General features: G+C 36.5%; 1 protein-coding gene across 11 annotated transcripts in view; it reads left to right on the top strand.

Annotated features, from left to right (window-relative positions):
• The window catches only part of WDR72 (WD repeat domain 72), a 102,460-nt gene extending 75,645 nt beyond the window's left edge, over window positions 1-26,815 (top strand). For 6 of the 11 annotated variants that reach the window (XM_068203997.1, XM_068203992.1, XM_068203996.1 and 3 more), the window contains 2 exons: window positions 18,238-18,336; window positions 24,133-24,306. In XM_068203997.1, the coding sequence (XP_068060098.1) occupies window positions 18,238-18,336; window positions 24,133-24,188 (155 nt within the window). In that variant the 3' untranslated portion in view covers window positions 24,189-24,306. Of the gene's footprint in view, window positions 1-18,237; window positions 18,337-24,132; window positions 24,307-26,259 lie in introns of those variants that run through there. The other 5 variants (XM_068203993.1, XM_068203998.1, XR_011003807.1 and 2 more) reach the window with 4 other exon arrangements.
• Window positions 26,816-27,071: the final 256 nt, after the last annotated feature.

The raw sequence follows: 27,071 nt of genomic DNA, 5'->3' as shown, positions 1-27,071 counted from the left end.
GACGATTTTCTGTAAGAGAATTGTTTCCTGTTATTACAGTACCAGTTGGGTACAGTAATTTTTCTGATTCTCCTTTCCATACATATATCCTTGCAAGCCAATAGCGAGATCCACTCTGTCATTTGCATTTGTTTTCTCCTGCTGAGCAAAGCTAAATGGAATTTCTGCTCATAGGTGATCCCACTGGGTGGATCTCTTGAGTCCTCCTCTCTCTCTTCAATTACATGTTGAGGTGTTCATTAAGAGATGTATCTCTAAACCCTGAATCTAATTTCAGATTGCACTGTTCTCCTTCACACTATTTCACCAGTAAACAATTAACATAAGTCCGGCTGATTTATGTAATGAAAGATTTACTCTGCTAGGCAGAAGGTTCTGCTGGTGCACAGCTTTGTAGTGTCTTGCTGGGGGAAAATCTTTATGAAGCTACTGTGAACGGCTCTTCCAAAATTTTTGTACTCTCATAGCTATGAAATGGAGAAGGCATTTTAAGGCAGATTGAATGTAATGTTTTTAAGGAAATCTAGCAGACTTACAGCAATACATATAATTGTCTAGTGGCAAGACAGAAATCAAAGCAGCAAGACTGAGTACATTTTACTGATGCACTGGATGCAGTGAGAAAATCTTTCTTGGTAGTGGAAGCTACTGCTGTTTTAAATACATGAGGTAAAGCTACAGGCAGATTTTTGAACAACTTTTATAATTTAATCTATTTGTAATCAAATTCTGTTTCAATTGCATGCAGGCTGAGAGTGCAGGAGCTGGTTACTGTTACTGGTTCCCTTAATGAATGCACTGAGATTTAGAAGCTAGGTTCACTAACAATGAGTTTAATTGGTATCTACACACAGAACTGAAGTCCCAGAATTGTATTCTGGGCACACACTTGACTCAGTGAAAAATTGGGATAGATTATGTAGAGACCGTGTGTAATTCCCCTTGCAAAGTCCTCAAAGCACAGAGGAAAGGCGAGTGGCCAAGACGATCCCTTGCGCGAGCTACCTAAGATACTGGCAGCTACAAGGTCTTTAGAAGCAGTGATAAATCTGAGGGTAGTCATCTGACTTGCCTTAATCAGCACTGATTAAAAAGATCTAAATAGCTCCTGGCAGCCCCTGGATCAGAAGGATACAGATGCTCTCTCCCTGGTGGTATGCCAGTTACCACTGGGTAGGTAAATTCCATCTATAAATGTCAGGGGTAACATTTCAGTCAAAAGATGTACAGTGGCACTCAGATGTGCTGATGTACTGTGGAGATATAAGAAGAATGTAAATAACACTACAAATATTACAAATTTATTATGTACATTGATTGGGAGGCCTTTTGGAGAGGTCATGTTCTTTTTTACTGACTGAAAAGCTATGGCTTAAACAGAGGACACCTTAGAGATAGGCAAAAAAAATTAGCAATATAAATGTAATTTTAAAAGCTGGTTAACTGAAAGAGGAGATAAATGGGAAATAATATTGTAGAAGTATACATATTGTTTGAGAAAATTAAATCAACTAATCATTCTTTATCCTTTTTCACAATTCAAGACCATGCAGGAATGCAATTAAATTGAAAGGCTGAAACTTTGGAAAGTTTAAAAGAAAATATTTCTTCATGTAACCTAGTGTCTCAGATTCCCCTTCAATTAAATGGGACAGTATTTTTTCCTCCATCTCCAGCTAGTATTTTAATTTTTCTAAATTCTTAAACACCAGTTGTTGTGTAAGTTAAAATTAGTTATGCAAAGGAACACAGAATTGAATAGAGCAGAATAATTTTTCTGTAGCATTTTTAATGTAGTCTCTGGACTTCAGTAAGTGGGTAAAAGACATCTTCCATAGACTTAATAATAGTGACTTTAAAAAGACAGAAAAGCTAATTTTTGTGGTTGCCGTAGTTAATTGTATTCACAGTGAATTATTTGCAGATGAAGGCAATGTAATCAATTATCTATCCTTACAAATCAAATATCAAAAATGATATTTAGAAATTTGGCCTTATGCTGCTAATTTATGCAGAACATAAATATATAGTTATATTCCTAAAAATTCAAGCAAGCAGCTGTAATACAGCTGAGGAATGAGATGATAGTTCGTGGATCTCAGACCCAGCACCCAGGGTGAAGTTGAAACTCAGGGTTTCTGAGGTCTGGAATGGAGTAAGACATTTGCAGAGCGAAATATAAGGCCAGGGAGAGAATGAATTTTAGCACACTTCCCTCTCTTCTTCATGAACCATGTATGATGTAACACTTCTGTGTGGAAGTGTTCATGAAGCAATGAGAAGAAAATAGTTCTTGGTCTTGCATACCTTAAGCTTGTCTTTTACTCACTAGGAAGAAATATGTTGGTTTGAATTTAAATAAAATAAATTCAAACTTGTCTTAAAAGTAATTTCTGTTGACTTTTATTGAATGAGGTGCCAAGAAAATGCACTATGGAAGTCTGTCTTTTCAAAGTACATCCACTGAATGGGAACCATATAGGCGTGAAAAGACCTTAGAAGAAATGTTAGTCAGGTATTATATTTTCTGGCTAATGGCCACCTAGGAGAAGCAGTAAAATAATCATTGTAGTGAAGATTACATAATATGTCATATTGCACCTCACTGTAAATATCCTTTTAATTTTTTATGGCAAAGATTATTTGTAAGTTTATTTTATATACTGCATAGCACTAAAATGTCACTGGATCTAAAACCTTTATCCGGGAAGCTCATTAGTTGAGCTGTCTGCGTTTGTATATCTGCCATCAGCATCTGGTGAGAGGGCTGCTGCTGACCCTGCCAGACTTGGGTCATGAGGTCAGCAGGTCTCATTTATTATTCAAAATTGCTTTCTGACCTTTTATCAGCTAGGTCAAAGAATGCTGCATTCTCCTTGGCTGAATTTTATAGTGAAATCTGTATCACGCACAGATAATAAAATTACCAATACACGTTAATCTCATCCTTTCTCTCCAAAAATGTACTCACTTTGAGGTTGATGAAGTTGGAAGAGTTGCCTGTCTGTTTCAAGATCATGGAGGCATCTTGTCATCCTTGTGAAATAACACACGTAGCTTCACATCTAGCTCATGATTTGCTTGTGCATCTGCTTTCCCCTGGCGTGGTACAGAGGCAGCTGAAGGCAGAGCTCCATAGTTAACAGATGACATCTCATTTTTATCATTCCCATATTTTTGCACAGTTACCTATTAACTGTTTCTATTTCTGATGTATTTTCACTGGTAACTGTATCTTCTACCATCATTTGCACACCTGTGTCAGTTGAACATAGGAAAGCTTAGAAGCATGGTAAAGCAAGAAAAGTCAATAAATATGAAGACTTTTTCTTGGAGATTTTAACAGAATCTGGAAAGAATGAGTCTAAAATATTTTTTGATTCAAGATGTGATCTAGATCTAGGAACTCACTGGCCAGCATGATTTTAGTCCAAAAAGAATCCAGAAGCACCCTAGCAAAATTAAAAAGAACTGATGGCCAGAAATTTAAATTCTGTGATGATTAAAATAGGAAGCATAAGTGACATTGTAGTAATAAACATATTTGGGGAATTTTAGAACACTAAACTTCGGAGAGAAAATTAGCCATGAGATCTTAACAAGCCATACTACAGTATGGAAAATTGGAAACCATAAATGGCAGATTGATTCTTAAAGGGAGCTGTGCAGTTCAGCATCATCCCTCTGAAATGATTTCATCCTTTTTAAAAGAAGGAGCCAAAGGTCACATTGGTCTTGCCCTTGAAGCAGACAATATGAGATGTCAGCTTGTGCTTTCTGACACTGCATATGATGAATAACCTTGACGTAGTAATAAACAAATAACCTATATTAACGCTTAGAAGCACAGTGAAGTATTAATGCAATATATACTTCAGCAGTGTATTGCAAATATACAGCTTTCATAGAAATGGATTTCCTCTAGTAATACTATCATAAATTTATGGTTTCTTAAATGCTGCTGTAAGATAAATTCTTTAAGTAATAGTATTTGTACCTATCTTAAATATGACCAATCATATGAATAATGATTGAAGAAAATTGCTATGAAAGAGCAGTGATAAAATTATATTAAAAAAACCTGAATATCTGTATTCATGTAGATACTCGAATTGTTGTTAATACTGTATTTCTAGTGTTTCAATCACTTTTGTAAATGCAGCTCTGTCACTAATTATTCTTCAGTAAGGTTATCAGTTCTTCTCTTTTGGTATTTCTAGTAGGAGAGAAAAAAATGTATACTAGTAAGATGTCAAGGTGTGCCCAACATTTGCTTGGAATTAAGTGTTTTCTTCTATCTGTGGTAAGCTGAAAGTCTGCTTGTTGTGGGGAGAGTTGTAACAGGGTGCAGTAGTCATTTTAACAAACTCCTTAGCTTTAAGAACAGTCTTGTACTCATTACAGTCTTGATGGTACATTTAGGGTTTTTGTGGTTGGGTTGTTTTAAACTGAAAGTTAAAGCCATTTGGTATTAATGAAATGCAGGGTTTAGCCCTGTGACTGTTTGAAGTGAAGCATTTCTCTTGTTCATAAATAATGTCTGTATCTTGCAGGTATTCTGTAATTTTATATATAATATTTGTTTGCTTCTACTTACACACTGTGCTCCCAATTTTTTGAGGTGTGTGGAGAGTTCTCAGTGTTCCCTCCGAATCTTCTAGAAACCTGGCCATGTGCTGCCATATGCGAGTTAACCCCGGGTCCTACTCTGGCCTTTATTATCATGCAAAACAACAACAAAAAAAAATCATGGTGCAATAAATATTCACAGTAGTTTGTTTGACAAACACTGTCTTAACATTTGTGAAACGCTCAAGCACATATCTTAGTGTTCTTTAGAAAGTGAAAAAAGGCATTTTCATACTTTCATTCCTCATTCTTCCTTATGCATATTATGAACGCAATATGTCCATGAAAGATAATTTACAGGAGATTTGTGTACATAAGGAACCAATTTTAGATTTCATAGTGTCATATAAACACTTCAAAGGTTCTAAAATTTAGGTTCAAGAAATGTGGAGAATGCCATCCAATTGCTGGATGAAAGAAAGTAATACTCTAATTAAAAGGCAAGAGCAACTCAACAGTAATACTTACAGACGTATAATGAGCAGAAAAATACATAGAAAATAGTACTTAACAGATTAATGAAAAAATAAATTTCATCTTCCTCTTTTAACAAACACTTAACTGGGCAGAGATTGGCCTGTCTTTACAAGTACCAACCAAATGAACAAAGAGAAAGGAGAACCCCTCTACTGTCTTTACACTGAGTGGTAAGTGAAACTCCCTAAAAATCAAAAGTAAAAAAAAAGAATATGTATCCAAAAGAGAGTGCAGTCTCAAAGAAGCCAATAAAATAATCTGCTTTTTAGAAGGTGACATTGTTAGAATAAAAAATAAGACAAGAAGGAAAATGAGCCCTACCTATTCATATACACTCTGTAGCTGTCTCCATGAGCTGAAACAAATCAAGTAATTTGCCCTTCTAAACCACATTTTCACTTTCCTTTAGCTCTGAATGAGTAATTCCCTGGGAATGGAACCTGAAGTGGCAGCTGTGTATGCAACTATAAAAGTGTCAGGTAGATAGCAGTAATGTTTTTTATAACAATACAGTATGGTAAATACTGCTGATCCAAATTTTTTAGTACTGAATTTAATATTTCCCATTGTAAGAATTATTTAAATCTGTTTTTAGCTTTTAATATTTTCTGGGGAAAATAGTGTCTCTTAAGTAAGTTAGTACTTCTAGGTACTAATGCCTTACACAGCTGTAGATCTGTTTGCATCCTCTTAAGTCCAACAGGCCATATGCACTGTAGGTATTTTTTCAAAGACTGACACAAGAGTTCTTGCAATTCTTTAGCAATGTAAAAATGTGGTGCTCTCTTGCCAGAGGTAGGCTATTCTTCTCTGGAAAAACCTTTGGGTTATGGGAGCAGTTTATGGCTAGAGGTTCACCTGCGTTTGTCATTTGTGATAAAAGATGTTTAAAGATGGGGTGCCTGTGAGCTTCAGTGGGCTCTGCATTTAATTAACAATTAAAAGCAGTTACACTGTGGTGATACAGCTGTGCAGTCTCAAATCACTGGAATAAGAAGTCTGAAGTTCTGTTTTGAAGCTCAGAATTTACTTTGGTTATTTTGGAAAAGATTAAGCAGATTCCTGAGTGTCAGTTATAAGTAAACTTGTCTTCTGTTCTTCTGATCGTACTTATGGAAAGTCATCTTACTTTTACAGTATCTGTTCTAATCCTTTTCACATATCAATTAGAATTTCTACACTGCTTGTTTCAACTCGGTCACCTTGGCCAAACTCAGATTGTGCTAAATCAAGAGCAGATCTAGCTTTTTAAAAAAGTGTACCTAGTCAACACAGAGGTGAAGAAGAGAGTGAGCATTCTGTGATTTATTTTACAAGACTGCAGTGCTTTCTGTTAATTATGCTACAGCCATTGCACAGTGCTTTTGAAACTGCAGTCAAGGTCCTGCTGCACATTTGTACCTTTTTTGTGCAGGAGCCCTTTTGGCATTTCCACTTCACTCATCTTACAAGCTGGAGTGCAACCTTTAGTGATCTCTTGAACTGGCAGTTTTGTATCCTGAAACACTAAATTTGTTTTTATCCTTCCATATGAAAAAGGATATATATGACTGTCCCTAGATTCACCTCTGAATGTGCAGACAAGTTGGTAGTTGAAAGGAAATAGGAACAAAAACAAATCAACCAGTAAAAAAAATACCAGCAATACAATTTGAAGTATCTGCAGCAGACTGGTAGGACACTTCCATATAGATTTTCTTGTGGAGGACTGGATAATTTCCCAATAGTCAGTGTATACCTACCTTTTCTATGTGTGAATTGGAATATAGATGTGCACAAATAAACAACACCCTAGTAGACTTAAGTTCCAGAACACCTAAATAAAGATATTCCAGATACTTTTGACAAGGTATAATAGAAAAAGCAATAGAAATATTTGTTTTCAGAACTAACAAGAAACTAATGATCAGACATTCATGAAAAAACAAATTCTAATTAGTGATTTGGCTACTATGGTAATATAAATACAGCCAGTGAATGTAATGTTTCACCAACCCTCATAATTTTATGGTAAATCTTATGGTATTTTGTGTGTTTCTTTCTCAAAAGTCCCACTTCATATGGCAAAGTGATAGTATGCAATTATTGCTATATCCAGTCATTCTTCCTGAGGAATAAAGGCTCAACACCCAAAAAGGATAACACTTAAAAAACAAGTGAAAAAAAATCCTAAAGAACACTTTTTTTCTTTTTTCTTTTTTTTTTTTTTTTTACCTCATACCTCTGGTGGCTTGAGTCCTATGCTGAAAGTGAGCAATACCGAATCTGATTACAGACTTTTCAGTTTGGCAGTATTGAGCAGCATCTTTCTGTTACATTTGACCAACCTTATTTAAGCAAAGTGCAGTGAATTTTACATTTTAAAATATCCTACCACTTCTCCATCTAGATAATTTCTGCCTCACATATACATGACACTTGAATGCACCAAAGAGCTCATGGAAAAGCTCACACTTGTGTTACTCCTTGGCTCTTTATCCCACCATAACTCCAATAAGAATGTGATCTGGCAAGGAAGATCAGCTGCCCTTTTTGGACCCATGCTTTTTAGTTCTTCGCACATGTGGTCTCACACAGCCTCTGGAGCACAGAGACAGTTGTCAGTCACCTCCTTAGATGTCCAACTTCTTGGAAATGCCTGTGGTATCTGTCTTGCCTCTTTATTACCTGTCTCAAAGGGGAGGCTCCAGGCTCTTTTGTTCGCTTACAGATAGGTCTTGCTGATGGCCTGAGGAATAGGGCTGAGTGTAAGTGAAGGTGCAGTATTTGGCAGCAGTCATCTTTTACCCATTAAGTATCTCACATATTCTTGCTTATCTATTCATTTGAGGGAGTGCCATGTTCGTTTTCTGAAGATACATCCAGTGGTGTTTAAAGTGGACAGCCTGTTTCACAAACCTGTGTCTGCTTTGTGGTAACTGCAGCAGATGATCCACGTTCATTACCAATAAAATTATGTATCATCCGACAGTTCAACAAGTGCCTTTCTGATATTTACACATAGCAACAGATATTGCTCATTAATTCAGAGAATAGCAAAGACCAAATTTTGTTCTAAGTTGCAACAGGAGAATAACAGCCTTGAAATTCATCTAAACTCATGCTTCTGTAACAGAGCCCAGAATTATTGCTCATATATACAAAACTGATTTCCAGCTACAAAATAACAAAAGAGACAGCAACCTCTAGTAACTGATGTTTGTGAAAAATTACAAAATTATGGTGTGAGATGTTAGTTTGCTGCCCTAAACACTAATTCACTACAAATCTTAGCCATGTAACTGGAAATCATTAATTAAATCCTGTGCAGCCAAGAATCATGCATAATGTAACACAACTACTGCAAACAGTCCGCTCCTGATAATTTAAATTTCCTTCTTGCTCTTACCGACATGAGGAGCTTGTATTTGAAGTAGTCCCTGATGAGATTTTGCCTTTTCATCCTTGGAGAATGTCCTTGTACATATTTATAGGACAAAGTAGAAGGATTACCTATGTGTGTTTTTTGCTTCTAGGGTATTAAATGTGTTAATGTAAAAAATACATACCTTGGTACAGTATGATCACCTCAAAAATATTTTGACTCTATGGAAAATAAAGGGTCTAATGCTCTAAGCCTTTAAGTAATCGCAGTCTGATTGGGTCATGTTCATAAGATAGCTACTATTAAATTGAATATGCAATTCCCTGTGAAAAATACAATTTCCATATCTTCCATTATTTTTTATGGAGAGGATTTTAGTAAGCAGCCCACTCCAAAGGGCAGTGTTATTGCTAATCCATTGTCACCTTAGGGGTGACAATAGATAGGCTACTCCAGCAACACTGCTAATGTTCAAAAAGGCAATTTGTTTAAAAGATGGGCACAGAAGGAGAAGGAAGTGGAGTTCACAAATTAAAAACTGCACAGCAGTTTCACTGCAAACCATCTACTAGTCATACGGTGCTATCCAATTAATCCATTACTCTTAGAAGAGGAATCCCTGTATATCCAGGTACAATCCTTGCCAAATATCTGGACACAATCATAGGCTTTTAGGATTACAAGTAACATAATAAAGGATAATGATCAAAAATTAAGCTCACCAATACAGAATGCTTGGGTTAACTGGACTTGCCATGTGCACTGTAAGGCAGCAGTCTGTTAGGTTTAAAGTGAGATTAAGGAGTTGTGTAACCTGCAATTATGCTGGTTTTCATTTAAAAAATAAGATTATTTGGCTCAGTAGGGCCCTTCCTTATATTTACCTCTGTTTAATTGGATTTGGAACTGCTTAAACATCTTTGAGTTGGAGCTTATAAGAAGATGATCCCAGCTGTTTTTCAAAGCTTAAGACAGCAGGCAGACAACATGATCATGTCAAGACTCATACTAAAGCCTTAATCCTACTTTTTCATCAACTAGCGCTACAGCTGAGTCTTTAACCTTCTAAGTACTAAATGTGCTTTGGATCTCTCACAATATATTTGCTGTCAAATGTTATTCTCTGATAATATTAATTTTTGCTTCCTTTCTAAAAGTACTTTTTAGCATAGGCTCTATCTATCTGAGTTTGGAGAGCTGGAGTGCAAGACTGTATTTTTAGTCCTTTTATTTTTAGTTCTTTTAAAAATACTGCTTGCAAACTTGCATGTATTGAAGTCTATTGTTCTCCATGGGGGCAAGGCAATGCATTGACATGTCACTCACATTGCTGTAATGAATAATCAACTATATTGGTAACTATTTTTCAATGTACATAAATTGTGAATATATTTTGTTTTCAATAAGGAAGAAATGAGAACAACTTTAGTTTCGTTCAGGTCTTTTTCCTAGGAACTGTCATGATGACCAAAAGAAAATTTTCCAAATTTACAGCCTCAAAACATGAATTATTTTGTAACAGTACATTATTTACTTTAATAATCCTAGGATTGGAAAGAGATTAAATCTTCTAATGAGTTATTCCTGCATCTGTAAATAGTAGCCATGCAATCTGTCTCCTTTTTCTTCTTTTTCTTTTTCTTCTTTTTCTTTTTCTTTTTCTTTTTCTTTTTCTTTTTCTTTTTCTTTTTCTTTTTCTTTTTCTTTTTCTTTTTCTTTTTCTTTTTCTTTTTCTTTTTTTTTTTCTTTTTCTTTTTCTTTCTTTCCTTTTTCTTTTCCTTTCCTTTTTCTCCTCCTCTGTCGGGCAGTGCTCCGATTTGTCCTAGTGACACAGGGCTGCCAGCAGGAAAGCAAGCGTAGTTAATGCTCAGCTGCTCAAACCAGTCAAGCAAGCTAGCAAGTCCCAGCTGTGCTACTTGATGTTTTTTGATTGCACCTAGTCCTCAATCTGTGAACTGTTTTCTGGACTTAGATTCATCAAGCTCTGCCGCTTTAAAAACTCATGCAGGCAGGCATCCTAGGATATGCCATTATAAGCTGCTGCCAGGGGATCTTCTAGGAGATAAATGGAATCTGTGTGAAGTAAATTAGTGTGAACCAGTCAATCTGTGTGTCAGCCTTGAGCCACATCCATGGGTAACTAGCTTGCTGACTGAAAAGTCCACTGTCTTTTGCCAATCAGGGGTCTCAGCCACCAGGAAGCAGTCCTATACAACATTAGTTTCTTGGAATAATGCCTGTTTGACCAGCTAGTGAAACTCTACAGTGTACAGTTCTGTACTGCTTGAGTTTACTTATTGCTTACAATTGAACTGAAAATCTTTTAAAGTCAGATAACATTTTAACAGTAGGGAGCATCACAGAAATGTCTTGGAAATAAGTACTTCCACTTTCTTACAGCAGCCATTCAGCAGAGTCATGCTGTGCTGCAGTTGGCTTTACCTCCCTATCAGTAATACATCTCCAAGGCCATAATGCAAAAGAATAACAATAATCTGGCCAGAAGAGGTTAATAAAGAGGGTTTTTTTTCCATGGATTAAGCTATTTGGGCAGCTTTGATCGAGAGATGGGCAAACTATAAAAGCTGCAGCACTCATATTATGCACAGGGATGAGTCAGTATCACGTGTCGTGCTGCACACTTTTGTTTAGTTTTTGTTTTAAAAGCAAATTGATGCAATCTGCAGCAAAAATTTCTCTGTAGAAAGGGACTGAGCTAGAATCCTCTACAAGCTTCCTGGTTAATGATTTTATATTTGAATACCAAATCAATCTACTATCATGAAAATAATAATGTCAATGCTGTCAATTATGCAATTTTAAAAATAGGAAGTGTTTCTTTGTTGGTTTTTTAGGTGCTACTGACACAGTGCTAGGATTTACATCTGCACTGTGTGCTCTGCAGCACCACTGGTCTAATGTACAGAAACCAGGGGAATTTTGCTGTATTTCTTTAGAAAAAGGTTCTTCATCCTTGGTGGTTGGTGGCCAGGCACTCGAACAGACTCCCAAGGGAAGTGGGCACAGCGCCAAACAGCTCAAGAAGAGTTTGAATAATGCTCTCGGGCACGGGGTGGGATTCTTGGGCATGGTGCTGTGCAGGGCTAAGAATTGTACTTGATGACCCTTGTGGGTGTCTTCCATCTCAGCATATTCTGTGATATTTTTAGAAATTTGGATAGGTGAGTAAATGCTATATACTTTAATTTAAAAAGAGACTGATTATCTAGTAACTAGCAGTTTTTGGCTTTCTTTACTAATTCTGTAACCATTTTTTCTTCCCTATTGTCTCCCAATTACTGGTTGGAAAAAAAAAAAGAGGGATAAACAATGCTAATCAAATTATTCAGTCTTACATCATGTTTGTTTACAAGAAACACTTATGGAAATTGGAAAAGAGAAATTTAGGCATTCTATCCAGAGAGGACATTGAGAAGAAGAAACAGTATATAATAGAAGAATTAATGAAAGGCTGTTTGGGGTTGCATTTTCCTTCTTAAAATCCTCCTAAGTTTTACAGAAGCTTGTGTTTCAGAGCTGTGCAGTAGATGCTGTGTGGAATTTTATGGGAAAGTATTTTATTTCTTGCAGCACAACCCACAGAGACAAATTTAACTAGTTAGGTGTTTTATAATATATACTACACAGAATACATGGACAGAATCTGCTATAAATCACAACTAAGATCAAGACAACTGCTTTAAAATTGAGTGAATGTTTCATTGCACTAATGAAACAAAAATGGGATGTCCTTTGAGAGCATAATTTGTTACATGCCATTATATTTTAGTTGAGAGAAGTAGGAAGTCCCTCTGGGTGAATAAAACTTCAAGGTATATTGGGAAAAGAATCACTGAAAATTTCAATTTTTCTGTTTGGAGGAATGCTTCCCTCACAGACATAGGGAGAGAGGAAAATGGACTTTTGAGGGTCTTTTTGATCTATTAAAACCTCTCTCACATACAGAAGGAAAAATGTTCTTTAGTTGCAATTCACTTGACGAGCGACATGAGCTCTGTTTGCAGGTGCCTTTGAAGTGCAAGAGCCAGCTCAGGCTTCCCAGGCATGTGGATTGGTTGTTCTGCAAACTGAGCTCTGCCATCAGGTCCTGCTTCTGCATTCATTGTAATGGATTCAAGGTACAGGACCTTCCAGTTTGGCTGGTTCCATACTGGCTTATTTCAATTTCCATGTACTGCAGCAGCATTCACTTCAGAATAATGTGTTTCTCTAGGTTAATATCTTCTTTTTTTTTTTTTAATTAAAATCTAATGAAAACTGGGCAAGTGTGATATTTAATCATCAGAAGATAACAACCAGCCATTCTTAATTAAATGACAACTACACACATCTGTGCAGATTTTTTCAAATTACACTAAAATTTATGAAATTACTGGCATCTGATGTCTTCTGTCAGTGAAATGAATATTTGGTTTGTAGAACCTGAGAAATGGCCTAGAAAGAAAATATGGTTCAATTCAATAAGGATGAGGACAGGGATTTAGATTGAGGTAGGATTAATCTTCTGCAAAGAGACAGGCTGGCGAAGAAAAAGCAAGACAACAATTTCTCAGGAAGGAATCTGGATCACAAGCTGTGCATGAGTCAACAGCATTCCTGATGTGGCAATGAAGGCAAGCACCGTACCAGGGAGTGTCACCTGGAAAACCTGTGAGTGGTCCTTGAGCTGTGTTCAGCACTGGTGCCACCAGGGGCACAGCCCCACCCAGGCAGACTCCTGCCTGCTGGGACCCTGCTGGGCGGGAGAGTCACCTGCCCCAGGGCCGGGGTGCCAGCTCCATCTGCGCCTGTCACCTCAGTGTCTGCCTCTCCTGTGTCTCTGGGACTGCTGAGTTTCTGCTGATATTTCTCTTGGCAGCTCATGAATATGTTCTGCTTTTCTTGTGATATTTGTGAAATAATCTTACCCTTTTAGTTTGGCTGGAAATACATGGAGAAAGCAAAGATTAGGAACCGTCAGTCTGGAAAAGAGAGAAAACAAAGGATTTCAGTCACAGGGGTTATGGAGAGAGTGTGCTGGGCTTATACCTGTGCCTTTTCTCAAACAAGAAGTTGCACATTAAACCAACAGGGAATAGGCAGACAGACAAAATGAGGTGCCTTCCTGTGTGAGAAAACTATGGAGTTTGCCATGTCAAAGTGAGTTTTAGGGTGTAGGATGTAAAGGATGCAAAAATTCCACATTTAAGGAAAAACTGAAGAAATTTGTGAAACAGAAATCTACTGAGTTATTACAGGAGGGGAAAAAATTCTTTATAATTCCTTGAGTTTCAGATTGGACTTTAGGAGAAATTTCTAATAAAATATTATTTTATGGTTGTTGGACTCTTAAACTGATAATTTTTAGTCTCAGCAAATATAGCTGTTCTTAAACTTTTCATTATATTTTTATGGTATCTATGAAATGTGCTTTTAAAATAGTACTCAAAGCATTTATTGGTCCATCAAGCTTCCTAGGTATAATACAGTAAATGCCTTTAGAAGCCAAACAGCTCAGAAGTGACATTGCAGCACAATTGTTTTATCCATTTACAAAAATAAAAAAATACCACCATTTTGTTTCCCTTTAGAGCTTTTTTTTTTAATGCAGTTTTATTTAGATTCAGGTTGCTTTGTATTCCATATTGAACCTTAAATACATTTATCACCTGTATCCTCTCTTGCCTAACATCTTTGAATGAAAAATAATTTTTGTTGTCCTATCCAGTCATTTTGAATGACAAATAAGTTCTTGTTTTCTCTGCAGACTGTCTTTAAGTCACTAATCCACCTTACCAATAACACAGGCGTCTTATCAGAAAATACTAAATGTTTTATTTGCCTGAGTTATGCAAACTTCTTTCTCCGGTGTGTCTGCCTTCTAAAAATTGGTATGCAGAGCATGTTTTTTAAACTTTAGTGCAGGATATTTACAGAGTGGAACAAGGCTTTTCAGAGTTTCAACCAAACTGTAGAAATAAATGACCATGGTGAGTTGTTGCTGTATTTCGTGATTAGGCTATGTTCACAAAGAAACAGCTTCAACAGTTGGTTCAAAGATTGTTCTTTAAAGACTGATCACCAGTGACTTTTTGGAAATTATTTGCTTTTATTGTGTGGAATTGTTTTAAATATTTTGAAACTAGATACATAAATGTTTAATTAAATGCTATGATCTGATGACATTACTTTACTATTCTAAATCCCATATCTATTTTAATGAATTTTCTGTTTCAATAATGTAAGAAAATTGGTATCAAGTTCAGTAAACAAATCCTAAGAGCTCAATAAGAAGCATCAGAAAAAAATACTACAATTCTCAAGATTGATCCTGTGCAATGAAGATTTATATCATCTTTATATGCTAAGTTCAAGGTCATTTGCTTCAATGAAATATGTGCTTTTACCTTATTTCCATGCTAACAATGGTAATCACTGCTGTCCATGTAACAATGGAAATGACACTGCACTGAACAGAACGAAAATGTTATTGGAGTTATAATATCAGAAATGGTTTTTAACTTGCTTAGGACTCATAGATTTGGGGCTCATTTATACTCTATTTATGTCACTTTGACTACAGAGATTACCTTTCAAAGGGAAGCAAAAGTAATTTTAAGGTCCATTTAAACCCAAAGTAGGACAGAATGTCTTCTGAATAAAGATGACATTGTTTATGTTTAAATAACTTAAATTCCATCAGCATCCTCAGTATAAGCAATTCAGAACACTTTCTCCTATTGATATTTGTACATAAAATCCTATTCCCTTAAGAGAACATGCAGTAAAGTAGGTTTTAGTGCTGAGATTTTTTTATATTGTTCCTTGATTATATAATGCCATTTTTACTTTCATTCTTTATTTGGGCCAGACTGTACTTTCCTTATTTTTAACTTTTCAATTCCCTTTGTTCTTCTATGATATTTTTAAGAAACCCTTTTTTTCCAATTGAGCACATAACGTGATGTTTCAGAAAAGAAAGATCTGAAGGTCCCTGCCTTGGTCCCTTTTCTTGCTCACTGCATGCACTTATTATGTAACTTCATAAACCAGGGTCTTGGGAAGTTTATTTGCCTGGTTTTGCCTAGGGAGGTGTGTGTACTTCTGAGCAGGTGACAGGGCTGAGGGAGACTTCCCTTACTTGCACCAGGGACCCGATCCCAGCCTGCCCCAGCCTGTCTCCTGGTTTTCTGAAACAAGCACTTCCCTCCTTTCACTCACACTTTGCTGAAGTTCCTTCTTTGACAGTTGTCCAGAGTTCTGTCTCTCTGTCCCATGAAAACCCTTTCCACCCCTACTTTCCATTCTCTTTAACCTGTTCCTAATGACTAGCTATTACTGCAAGTGTTTCATGCTTCTTGGCATTTTTCAGCTCTATCAGCTCTGCCTGTCATTCATTTTCTTCTCATTTTTGTTTTTCTTGGCTTTTAATGACTCCATCCTCTCCCAGATTTCCCCAGATCTCTGCAGTATCTACTCAGATCCATCAACTGGAAATCCTCCTGCTTTGTCCAAGCATCTTGGTGTCTTGTCTTGGTTTCCTTCTTGGTCAATTCACACCTTCTTTGTGAGGTACCTCGTCTTTGTATGGACCTGCTTCTAGTTGGGTTTTATTTGTTATGCTCTGAGTTATCTGTCAGCTGAATCTGGTATCTTCACTAAGAACACTGTTCAGTACTGTGTTGTAAAATCCAGCTGGTCAGTTGAAATTATCTGACTTGTGCTGACATGGCCTGGGAAGGAGCAGAGCATTTGAGCAGGTTTGTTTTAGTCCCATGCAAGGCAGTTGCAGCACAGACTTCCAGTAAGGGAGGTCTCTGCCAGCTCCTACCTGGGACTGATTCTGATGCTGTGGAACTGTCTTCCCTCTTTGGTTCACTGTGAGAGTTCTTGACTGGGTAAAAATACACAATTCATTTTGAAAGGCTGATTCTGAATTTTTGGTGACTACTATTAGACCAAAAAAGACAGGTCTTGTGAGTTTTTGCTTTCTCTCCAAAGGCATAACTGTACTTTTTGTTTTCTCTGTTTCATCACAGGGTACTCTGTTGGAAATTTTCCTATTGTTCTACTTCAGAGTAGCTCTGACTTTTAAATTCATGCAGCTGTAATGACTCAATCTGTCACTCAGCACAGTGCAGCTGACTCCACTGTATGAAGAACTGTTTTAGAAAAAAGTGTTCTAAAAATTTGGGATAAAATTATTTTGTTTTTAAATATAATATGAATACTTGTATATTCCAATTTTTCTTTCTAAGGGGAAATCTTCACTTAGTGTATTTCAAAATTATTTAAATGTTGTAAAAAGAGAAAAGCACAGATATCTTTAAAGGCATTTCTTCCTTTACGTATGATAGGTTTTTTATGTGTGAAAAAGAACATTTGTTATTTGTTACTGCAATTGTTCTTCAGTGTCAACTCACCCCATGCAGATTATCATGTCAACACTTCCTGCTTTACCTGGGCAGGGTTTTATGTACTGATTTGTTGCTGTCCAAGGCAAACCTTTTAAGCAAAATTTACTGGTTTTTTGTTTTTTCAGGTGAAATGCATGGTGTCACTATCATAGATTTTATTATTTATTATGTTTAATTATTATGTTATCAAGGTTCTAATTCCACAATGGTATTGAAGCCTCAAACACACTCTGTGTAGTTGCAAGAATCAAGAATGATGGAACCTTTTGGTGACCTGGGATCAATAGCTGCAAACTCATGGAAAGCAAAGAGCACTGAAGTGGAATATGTGTCGTTTGAGTTCCTCATGTCTGCATACTGCCCTGAGGCCTTGTTGATTCACTCATAATCTTGGAAAATTTAAATTGGTGTTTAAATTACATAATCCTTCAGCAAATATTCATTTGGTCTAAAAAAATCCATAAAAATTTATAAGGGAAGGAATTTCTCTTTTGAAATAGGATCAGCTAAGAGTTTTAACAGGACAGAAAAATCAAGATTTAGTCTTTACTGTGTTATTATTCTATAATATAGTACTTATAATTGTACTTCATCTTCAAGCTGTATTTGTGGCTCCATGTAGAGATATGAAGCAGAAGAGAGGGAAATGGACTTTGACAAGGGAAACACCTCTCTTCTCTTCAGGAAAAGTTACGTGGGATTTGTTCAAAAGCCAAGTGAATTAAAAAATCATATGTAGACAGGTAATTGTTTCCCTGGAAATATTTGTATGGTCTGAAATGGAAATGTTTTTAGCAGTTAAGTTAAAACATGTAACCAAATTTGGTAATCTTTAAACTGCAACTCAGTCTGGTTTTACTGCAATTTGGAATTATCAGTAATTTTCTTACACATTCCAGCTTGTTCTATGCAACATATTTTCATCTTAAAATATACACCATTTCTCTCCCTGCAGAAATACTATAGTAATTACAAAACCATCTAATTGATCTTTTATGTTGTTTACTGGCTTCTTTGGTGAAACAGACAAGCATTTTTTTATGATTTCTTAATTATTTTATTATTTTAGAATTCTGTAAGAAAAAACTGGTTTTCTACTTCAGAGGGACCTCATTTAAGCTGATGCCTCAAACTGCACCCTGCATACATTCTTGTCTATAGATTTTTCAGCTATCCTGTGGTTGCTTATAAGTAGTTTGTGTTTCTGGGTTTTTTTTCAGTCTATTATTTGTGTTTACAAATTATGTCTTCAGCATTGAAGGCTCTGCAGAAAACCAGGAAGATTTGACCATGTTGATTTCTGCATACATTACATTTCTCCCTCCCTGTGTTTTATTCTTATTGCTCCAGTCAGTGTGCTGAAGCATGACAAGAGCTCCAGCTCAGAAAACTTCCAAGATGTGGAGGATACGTCTGACAGATGTGTGTTGGAAGAGTCTGAGAGTCCAGGTGAGAGTCATTTAAAGACAACCACAAGTATCAAGTGATAAATCTGACACAGCTTTTGGGTCTGTAAAAAAAGCAGATTGTAATGCTGTTTCCTTTTAGCAGCTGCAATGTCAAATTAATGGTCACCTCCAGGGGTCACAGTGTGGAGCTGTTATCCTTTCCTCTTTCATCAGGAGTTCAGGTCTGAGAAAGGATAAAGGCTTTATGACCAAAAAGAAAGCTGACACTACTAGTTCATTATAATTACTTTTGGACTACACTGCTTGCTTAATATATGTACGATGTCTGACCCTTTGAAGGTAGCGTGAGATTATGAAAAATTAGAAGTACTGTATATACTGCAGCTGAATGCAGCAGTGGACACTCAAACACCGTATCTCTGGAGGAAAGCAAATTGGTGGCATTAAATAGCTTGATTCTTTCCTTTAAATCAGCTCACAATCATTTTTTCATTTTAATGACTCTTAACATTGATTCAGCTAAATACAGGAACATCCATAAAGTGCATCCTTTTTGGTAACCGAAAGATTTATCTTCATGTAGTTTCATTATCTTTCTCGTTATGGAACATCTACGAAATTTATTAAATGAATCCCAAAAGGAAACAATTAAATATAAATTGTATAGAGTCACAGCTGATTAAAAACATTCTGTGTGACTAAATACCAAGATCTTTTAAGCAAACAGTGAGCTTGACCTATATACACCACACACATAACCTGCACACAGTCCTCATTAGGGAAAGAGTTAAACATCTTTCTTCACTTGGTATTTTCCTTCCTTTTTTATCTGGTTTCTCTGTACCCTCCTGCATCTTTGTGTGCTGATCCGTGTATCATATTTTTGATTCATCGTCTCTGCGGCCTGTCAGCTTAGTTAAGAGATTTCCAAATCTTGCAGCCTGTGCTGACAGGGGGCAGCTGCCAACAGTCCCCTGATCCTTCCCCAAGGAACACTGCTGAGATTTAATTTTCAGTCAAAGGGTGCAGTCTGAAATCCATGTCAGGTCCCCTAAGTCATCTCAGAACCCGGATAGGACCCATGTCTGGGGGATTATATTTCAGCACACTCCACTCTTCCAAGATTCCTTGGGAGTTCAACTACTGTCACATACCTGATTTGAACTACATTCCCTTTTCATCTTTTCCAGTGAAATGAACACCAGTATATGTTACAATAATTGAAACCAATGAATTGTAAATCTCTATTCATTTTAAAGCCACACAAACTTGGACTCAATGTTGTCCAGCAGAAACCAGCATAAGATTTAGAAAGAAATAGGTAATCTACTCAGAAAGGAGCCAGGTTTGACAATCTGTGATGTTTAATATCTCCTTGAGAAACCATCTGTAGTCACTTCAACAACAATTATGGGCCGAAATATGGATTATCAGAGATTTGATCAATTTTGAAGTGTGGAAGGATTAAAGCAAGGTGGCACCACAGTGTTCAGGGGAGAATTAATATACCTTGAAGATAACATAATTTTAACCTTAAATTAATTCTCTCTGGCAAAGTATGCCTGTTTGGATGGGAACTTACATATCCAATTCCTCACTCTGCATATCTATATGAAGTAACGGAAGGAATAAAAGCCTTTCAGGAGGTGAATATTGACTGGCAAAAATACATGTTGATAAAGCATCCAAACTTAAAAACTGAGTTCCAATCGGTCCATCTGACATCATTAAACTAGTAATAAACAATGAATTACTCTGGCTTTTGTTTCTGTCCATTCCTGCATTTTAAGACATCTTGTCTTATAGGTCTGAAAACCTCAGGAGATTTCACTACTGGTCTCACTGCTTTCCACTGAGAATTTGTGGCTTGGTTGTCATGGAGACATCGTATTTCTCCAAGAATTGCTCATATTGATCCGTGGACAGGCGTAAATGGCCAGGCGAATGTGAGGAGTAAAGGGGGTTGGGCAGTACTATAAAATGACCAGAGGTTATGGGTCGGAAATAAGCTCATAGCAAACACTTAGGTAAAGAGAAAGAAACAGTTTCATTTTCTTTCAGGATTTCGTTTTTGCACTTTATGCCATTGTCTTCTTTCACTATAGACTGAAAGAAACTTGTTAGTCACTTGTCATGTCAGATCTTTGGTGCTTGTCCTGACACAGCTGTCAGCCTTCCAGCTCTGTGCAGTTCAGGGACACACAACAAAGAGCTAGGAACATGAATTATTTATTGCTCCTTGTGTGGATGAAATTCTGTGATAAGAAATTAAGACACTTCTGACAGAAGTGCTTGTTTGAAAGGAAAGATTTGGTAACACAATACATTTACTTAAAGCTTACCATTTACTTTTAGTAGCAAACATTGAAACAATTATATGACATTCAGTTGGCTATTATTATCTCAGGTGCTTTAACTTTGAATCATGGAACCTGAGAATGCTTGGGAAGTCAGCATTTCATTTGGTGAAACCTGTAACTTAACAATCTCTCTCACACATATCCAAAGTCTGGGCAAACTTACCAACAATTTATAAGTTTTTATTAATAAATCTATAGAGAGTCTCTTGTGCTTCACTTACAAGATGCTGTCATAGGTACAAAAGTGGTGTTAAGAAATATATTTATTTTATTATCTCTTCTGATGAGGAAAAGAGGAAAATATGACAATATACCTGGAAGGAATTCCAACTATTACTAGAAAAGGTTTTTTATTATGACTTCTACCAGATTCAGGAAGGCTGTAGAGCAGCCATTAATACATCTGTCTGTACATTGTGTTCCTTGGTGGTGAAAGGTTCAGTCTCTTTCCTTGACCTTAGAATGAGCTTTATTTCCAAAGTGGTCTTTGTTTTCAAAAATCACATGAAGATGAAGCTTACTCTGTTTGTTTTACTTTCACATTTTCTTTGTCTGCACATGTTCTCACTGCTCTGCGCGTTGGCCTCCAGCAATTGTAGGAGGCAGATACTCAGCTGAATAGCAGGAATCCATTTGACTACCCAAGACACCAATCCAAGATTTACCTCTGATTTCTTGTGTTTAATGTGTGATCTGAACTACTCTTGGATAGGTAATGAAACCCCTCAACCTGCACTTTTCTCTTGGATAATTCACAGTAAACACTTTTCACAAGTGATGGACACAGGTAAATATCAGACTGCAGTTTCTTGTCTAAGTGAAATAGATTTTAGTTTCTCTCTTCATGTGGCTACAGGCTGCCATTATCTGTGATAGTGGTTCCTGTCTATTTTAGGCCCCACACTGAGGAGATTCTGGGCTTCTCTCCCAGATGCCTAATAGTAGGTTTATCACTGCCATTTTTCCCCACATGCTGAGGACTACTCCTGTTTGACATGCAAAGCCTTGGCTTTTCAAATTTGTCTCTGCTCTGGCCTTTAACATAATAATCAGATAAGAATTGCAACAGTTTTCTGGAGAACTTGACTTTTAGTCATATCAATCTCCCCTAAATAATTCACTATCCCTTAAAGGGCTTCTTTCTTTAAATAAATATTCCCAGCAGTATTCCATTTTACGAGACAAATTTTCCACATTTAAGGAAACTGAAAAAGAAGCTGAAAGTGAGTGTCCATGGATGTGTTAGATTTCTAGGTCTGAGCTATTCACCTGAATTTTCTTGTACAAACAGTGGTGGAAAATTTACACTCCAGATGCAGATCCTCTTGTCCAAAGGGAGTTGCTTGAAATGGTTCCTGAGGGGATCGAAAATGCTCTGAATTTTGTTGGTCAAAATTTATGAGGATTTTAGCGGGACTAAACACGGCTTGAGGTGTCTTAGCTTTCATATGTGGGGCAGTCCCACTAAGGACAGTTCTGCAAGTGCAGGTCCTGTGGGAAAAAGGAATAGCTTTGAGCTGAAGTCACAAGAAACCATGTAGACACGGATGCCTCTTCCCTCTTATTTTCCCCAAAAGACACATTGCAGTAGAGTAGGAAATAGACTATTACTTCACTTGGTAATAGAGGGAAAATGAGCCTCACTAATGGAAGATTTAATTGGAAGCTGTAGATGGAAAATATAGTGTTTTCCACCTTTTGGGTAGAAACCATGTAAATAGTAAAACCCATATATGCTTATGGCCTTTAGTATCAGACAGTCTCTGCCTGGTCCCTTCTGCAGCTCCTGATCTCTCCCATTCCTTCATTCCAAAACCATTGCACATATTAAATTTTCTTACTCTTCAATTTTTCACTTTTCAGGACAGAATGTAATTCTGGGTGCATAACAGATAATAGGGAAAATCCAAGCAGTTTTCACAATCTTGCTTAATTACTTGTCCTATTTAGAGACCTTGGCACAGAAATGGAAAAGGTCTCTTGAGTGTCCCTGAAATAGTGTGTGAAAGGCAGAACTGCAGAAAATAGGAATAAAAATATATGAAGAACAGCAGATTCTTATTAGCCACACTGTGCTTAAAAATACAGCACTAAAAGTGTGACTATCTTGTTATTAGGCAATTTATAATTACTGCATCTAATATTCACTTACCAGGTCCAAGTTCAATCCACTGAAGAATGTTTTTAAAAACAACATTGTGTCACCTCTGTGGCTGTTAATCAGAACACAGGCAGAATGTGAAAGTAAATAGTCAGTAAATTTCCAGGTACAAAGCACCCTAGAAAGTCATGCTGTTCTGTGTTTGCATGCTTATGAAAAGCAGGAGGCAGGAAATGAGGATTGACCTGGGAATGGGGCGCTGGAGGCTGCTCTGGTGAGGATGCATGAAGCAGGAAGAAGCAATGTAGGGGCAGCCTGCTGGACCCAGGCACTGATGGCCCAGGGACTGTATATAAAATGTCAGTGCCCAGGAATTAGTCCAGAAAGTTCTGGAATTTCCAGCATAGGCATGAATGAATTTAGCATCATTTCACTGCAGTAGTTGTAGTGTCATATCCTATCAGTGTTCTGGGTTACTAGAATCATGACTCATATGTTTTGGTTCGATTTGTGATTTTTTTGTTTGCTTTTGGTTTTGTTTTTTTTAATAGCAAATGTTTAATTTGCTAGACTCAGAAGACTGCATAATAGTCATCAAGAAAATGCATATGTCTCTGTGTCTATGATACAGATAGACAGAAAGGTCACAGATAATATGATAAATTTACAAGATATTCATTAGATGGGAATAAAATAATGTGTGCTGCTTCTGCAGTGTTCATACAGTCATGAAAGGTGTGGTGGTACCTGTTTGAGCAGTGTTTCTAATGCAAGTAATATTTAAAATTCAGATTGTAAATATTACCATACCTCACATTAAAAGAAATTATGAAGATAAAAATTGGTGATTGAAAGCTTTTAAATCTTGACAAGATTAAAATATAATATAACATTACTTCTTTTTACAGCTATTGTAGAATTATTTCTGCTAAGAGAAAAATATATATAATTTGACAATTATTTTTGCAGAGGAAACATAAAACCCTATTAATTTAAAATAGAATTTATCTTTCTGCTGATCCACTGGAGCACTTTCCTTTAAAACAAAAGAAAGGAAGAAGCATAAGTCTGTGCAGGAAAAGAGTTTTGAGGAACGCCAGGCATTGTCTTGAGCTGTTTCAGGTTCCATATTGCTTCCTGTGGTATATCAGATATAATGTGAACAGTCTTCTGGAGGTAGATTTCTGCACCTTTTAATGCTAATATGAGGGGGCTGAAACTTTTTATTCCATTACAAAAATTATAGAGTTTGCTACTCTATAAAAAGACTGTAAAATAACAAGTATTTTAGTAACAAAGTCTCAGCTATTACCTCATATTGTAAAATCATTAAGCCTCAAATTGTAAATCATTAAGTCATGCATTTCTTTTCCAGATGACATGAAGCAACATCCCTGGATATCTAAGGTGTGCTCCTGTAAGGTGTGTTAGAAAAAAACCACTGAGACAAAAGAATTGGAAGATGTAGAAGGACAGACAAGAAATAGGACATATGTGGTGTGGTGAACATGAAATACCTTTTTGTATTTATTATGGAAATTTTAACAATTCATTTTCAGAAGAAATATCTTCCATGAGATCAGCTTCTTTTGGCTGATTTATTGGCTTCAATTCACACTTCCATCACTGATAGATTTTCATATATTCAACTAAATTCGAGTCATTTTGATATAGAAAATATCAACACTTCATTTTTAGATATCATTCGCTTGTTTATGTAGTGATTTTTACAACTTTGATTGCCATTAAACAATTATATAAATTTAGTATTGTTTTATATACATCAAATTTGAATTTTTCTCTCTTTTTCCTTATGACTTTTCTTATTAATAGAATTTTAACACTGAGCAAAACCAAATGCATTTCAAATAATTAAAAGATTTGTTTTCACTGAAAAGAGAAATTCCCAGTTTGAATTAAACATGGAATATTTAGAAATGACTAAAAAGAAAGAGTATTCTGTGCACTGAAGAGAATGGGAAATTGATAACAAATCTGGTCATATCTAGGATGTAAATTTTCCTTTTCTCTAAATACTGCCATTAACAACATCTATAAAAATGTAGTACCAGTATGGAACTGGAGAAGCCAATTGGAGTCATCTTGTGAAATTATATACTTCACTGCATATCAATCTGTGCTCACTGGGAAAAGGAACTATACATTTTTTACATTTTTTTTCCTAAAAAAGTACATTGTTATATTTGTAGAATAAATACAGCTGATTAAACCCATTGATCACCTGATATTCTGTGGGACTTAAGCTGGTTTGACAAATAATGTCTGCTCAGAGCAGTAAGCTCATTTTCTTTGTTGCCAAGAGTTGGAGTGCTACTGAAGGCAAAGGGTCTTGAGGATGTGCCTTATGGATCTGTACCTCATGGTGAAAAGCCTGGTCTGATTTATCCCTTCTAATTGTCACGTTAGCCATAAGATCCCTTAACTAGGAGAGTGGCAATTTCTTCAGCGTGAAAAGATTCCCTGGCAATTAATCTCTTTTTAACTTGTGGGGAATTGCCGTGGCTGCAGGAGTGATAAAACCTGGTTTCTGTTGCCACAGTATAGTTTGAATGAAGCAGACATGAAAGCTTCTTCCTTCTGGTTTTTATATCCCGTAAGTTCATGTCCCTCAGTGCAGTGTATGGTATTCTGACACACTGGGTGGTGAAAGGGCATTGTGAGAAGAAGTATCCAGTTTTTATTTAACTAAAGAATATATAATTCAAATTGGTTGCAATCCAGAGAAGATAAACATAGTTAATGTTATTTTTTGTGATTGTGAATACCATGCAGAAAAATGGCATATTTGGGCAGGAATTTCAATGGTTTTAATACATTTGGTATTTTTCAGAAACAATTTTCCTTGTTCATAGAAGGCGTTTTCCTCTTTAAAATGTATCTTTTGTTCATATGTGGTTGTATTTGAATTATGACTGAATATTGAGTGCTATGGCTTCATTCTTGCATTTCTTGCGCTGGATGTGTGGAATAATATTATTAATTTATACTTGCACGACACAACTGAGAGCAGAACATGTCTTTAGCTAACATATATCCTTCTCTTAACTTTTGTGGCTAAATGAGAGTTGCAAACATCAAGGAGGTAAAAATAAAATTGTAAATATAACTACAGGAACTTAGTAGCTCTACAGGAACCTTGCAGACAGTAGAAGAAATTGCAAACAAAGGTTGCCCCCTCTCCCTCCTTTGCTTCTCTTCCATATGAACAACCACAGCCAGTTGTTGCAGCAGTCTCTTCCATGGACATTAAAAAGTCCGTTCACAACAAGCATCACTGCTTTACATCAGCATCTGCTCACTTGGGCCAGGATAACAAATCTTTTGAAAACACTTTCATCTAGATATTTTAAAAATGGATGTGTTCAAAGAGGTCTCATAGCTCAAGGAATTGGCATTGCCCATAACACCCAGTACTACTGTAGTAGCAATTACATTTGTGCAACATGATATTTGATTGCTGGTCTTTAATTCTGCAAAGCAGTGCACATCAGCAGCCTGCTGATAGAGCCAGCCCTCTGGAATGGTTTGTGCAGTGATGATCGGTGTTAGGCACATGCTTGTGCGTGCTTTCTGCTAATTATCATTACAGGATCAGTAAGGTAAGGCAGGAACTTTTTTATTAGGTACATTTATTTCCCAGTAAAGCAGATATATTCCCCTTGTGTTCTGGATGTCTTTCAAACAACCAACTTTATAATATGTTCTCACAGTGAACTCACTCATAAAAATCTTCTGCAACAAAGTGGCAATTTCAGAGCTGAATACACAAATACAGATGAACTTCCTGCAATAGTTTCTTAAAAGTCAAACTGAAGGAGCATTTTATATGAGTGTGGTCTGATGTACCACTGCATTCATGCTTATGGAGATAGAGTTTACAACAAAGTCCCAAGGCAATTACGAATATATTTTTCTGTTGTGTTACTCTGAAGGAATCCTGTCAAAAGGAATAGTATGATAATATTTTTGAATAGTTGTTTAAATTTTAAATATGGAGTGGAAAATTCACAAATACCTAAACTGCTTAAGGAATGTGGTGTTTTGGTTTGGCTTGGATTTTTTCCATAGAGAAGTCACAGGGTCCAATGACCTGTATGGCTCAAGGTGTGGTTTCACAGTCAGGGGGATTTGTCCCCACTCCAGCCTCAGGCTTCTGTGTCTCCCCACTTCTGTTTGCACTAATGCTTGTGTGCCCAGGGTGTGCCAAGGCAAGCACTGGCCTCAGTGCAAAGACCAGAGTAGAAACAAGGAATCCAGAGTGGAAATGTGGGAGAGGTCACACAAAAATAAGCA

The sequence above is a fragment of the Anomalospiza imberbis genome, chromosome 13 (assembly GCF_031753505.1).
Source record: "Anomalospiza imberbis isolate Cuckoo-Finch-1a 21T00152 chromosome 13, ASM3175350v1, whole genome shotgun sequence".
Classification (NCBI taxonomy): domain Eukaryota; kingdom Metazoa; phylum Chordata; class Aves; order Passeriformes; family Viduidae; genus Anomalospiza; species Anomalospiza imberbis.
Note: the sequence above shows the minus strand (reverse complement) of the source record. Positions and strands in the feature narration are given on the sequence as shown.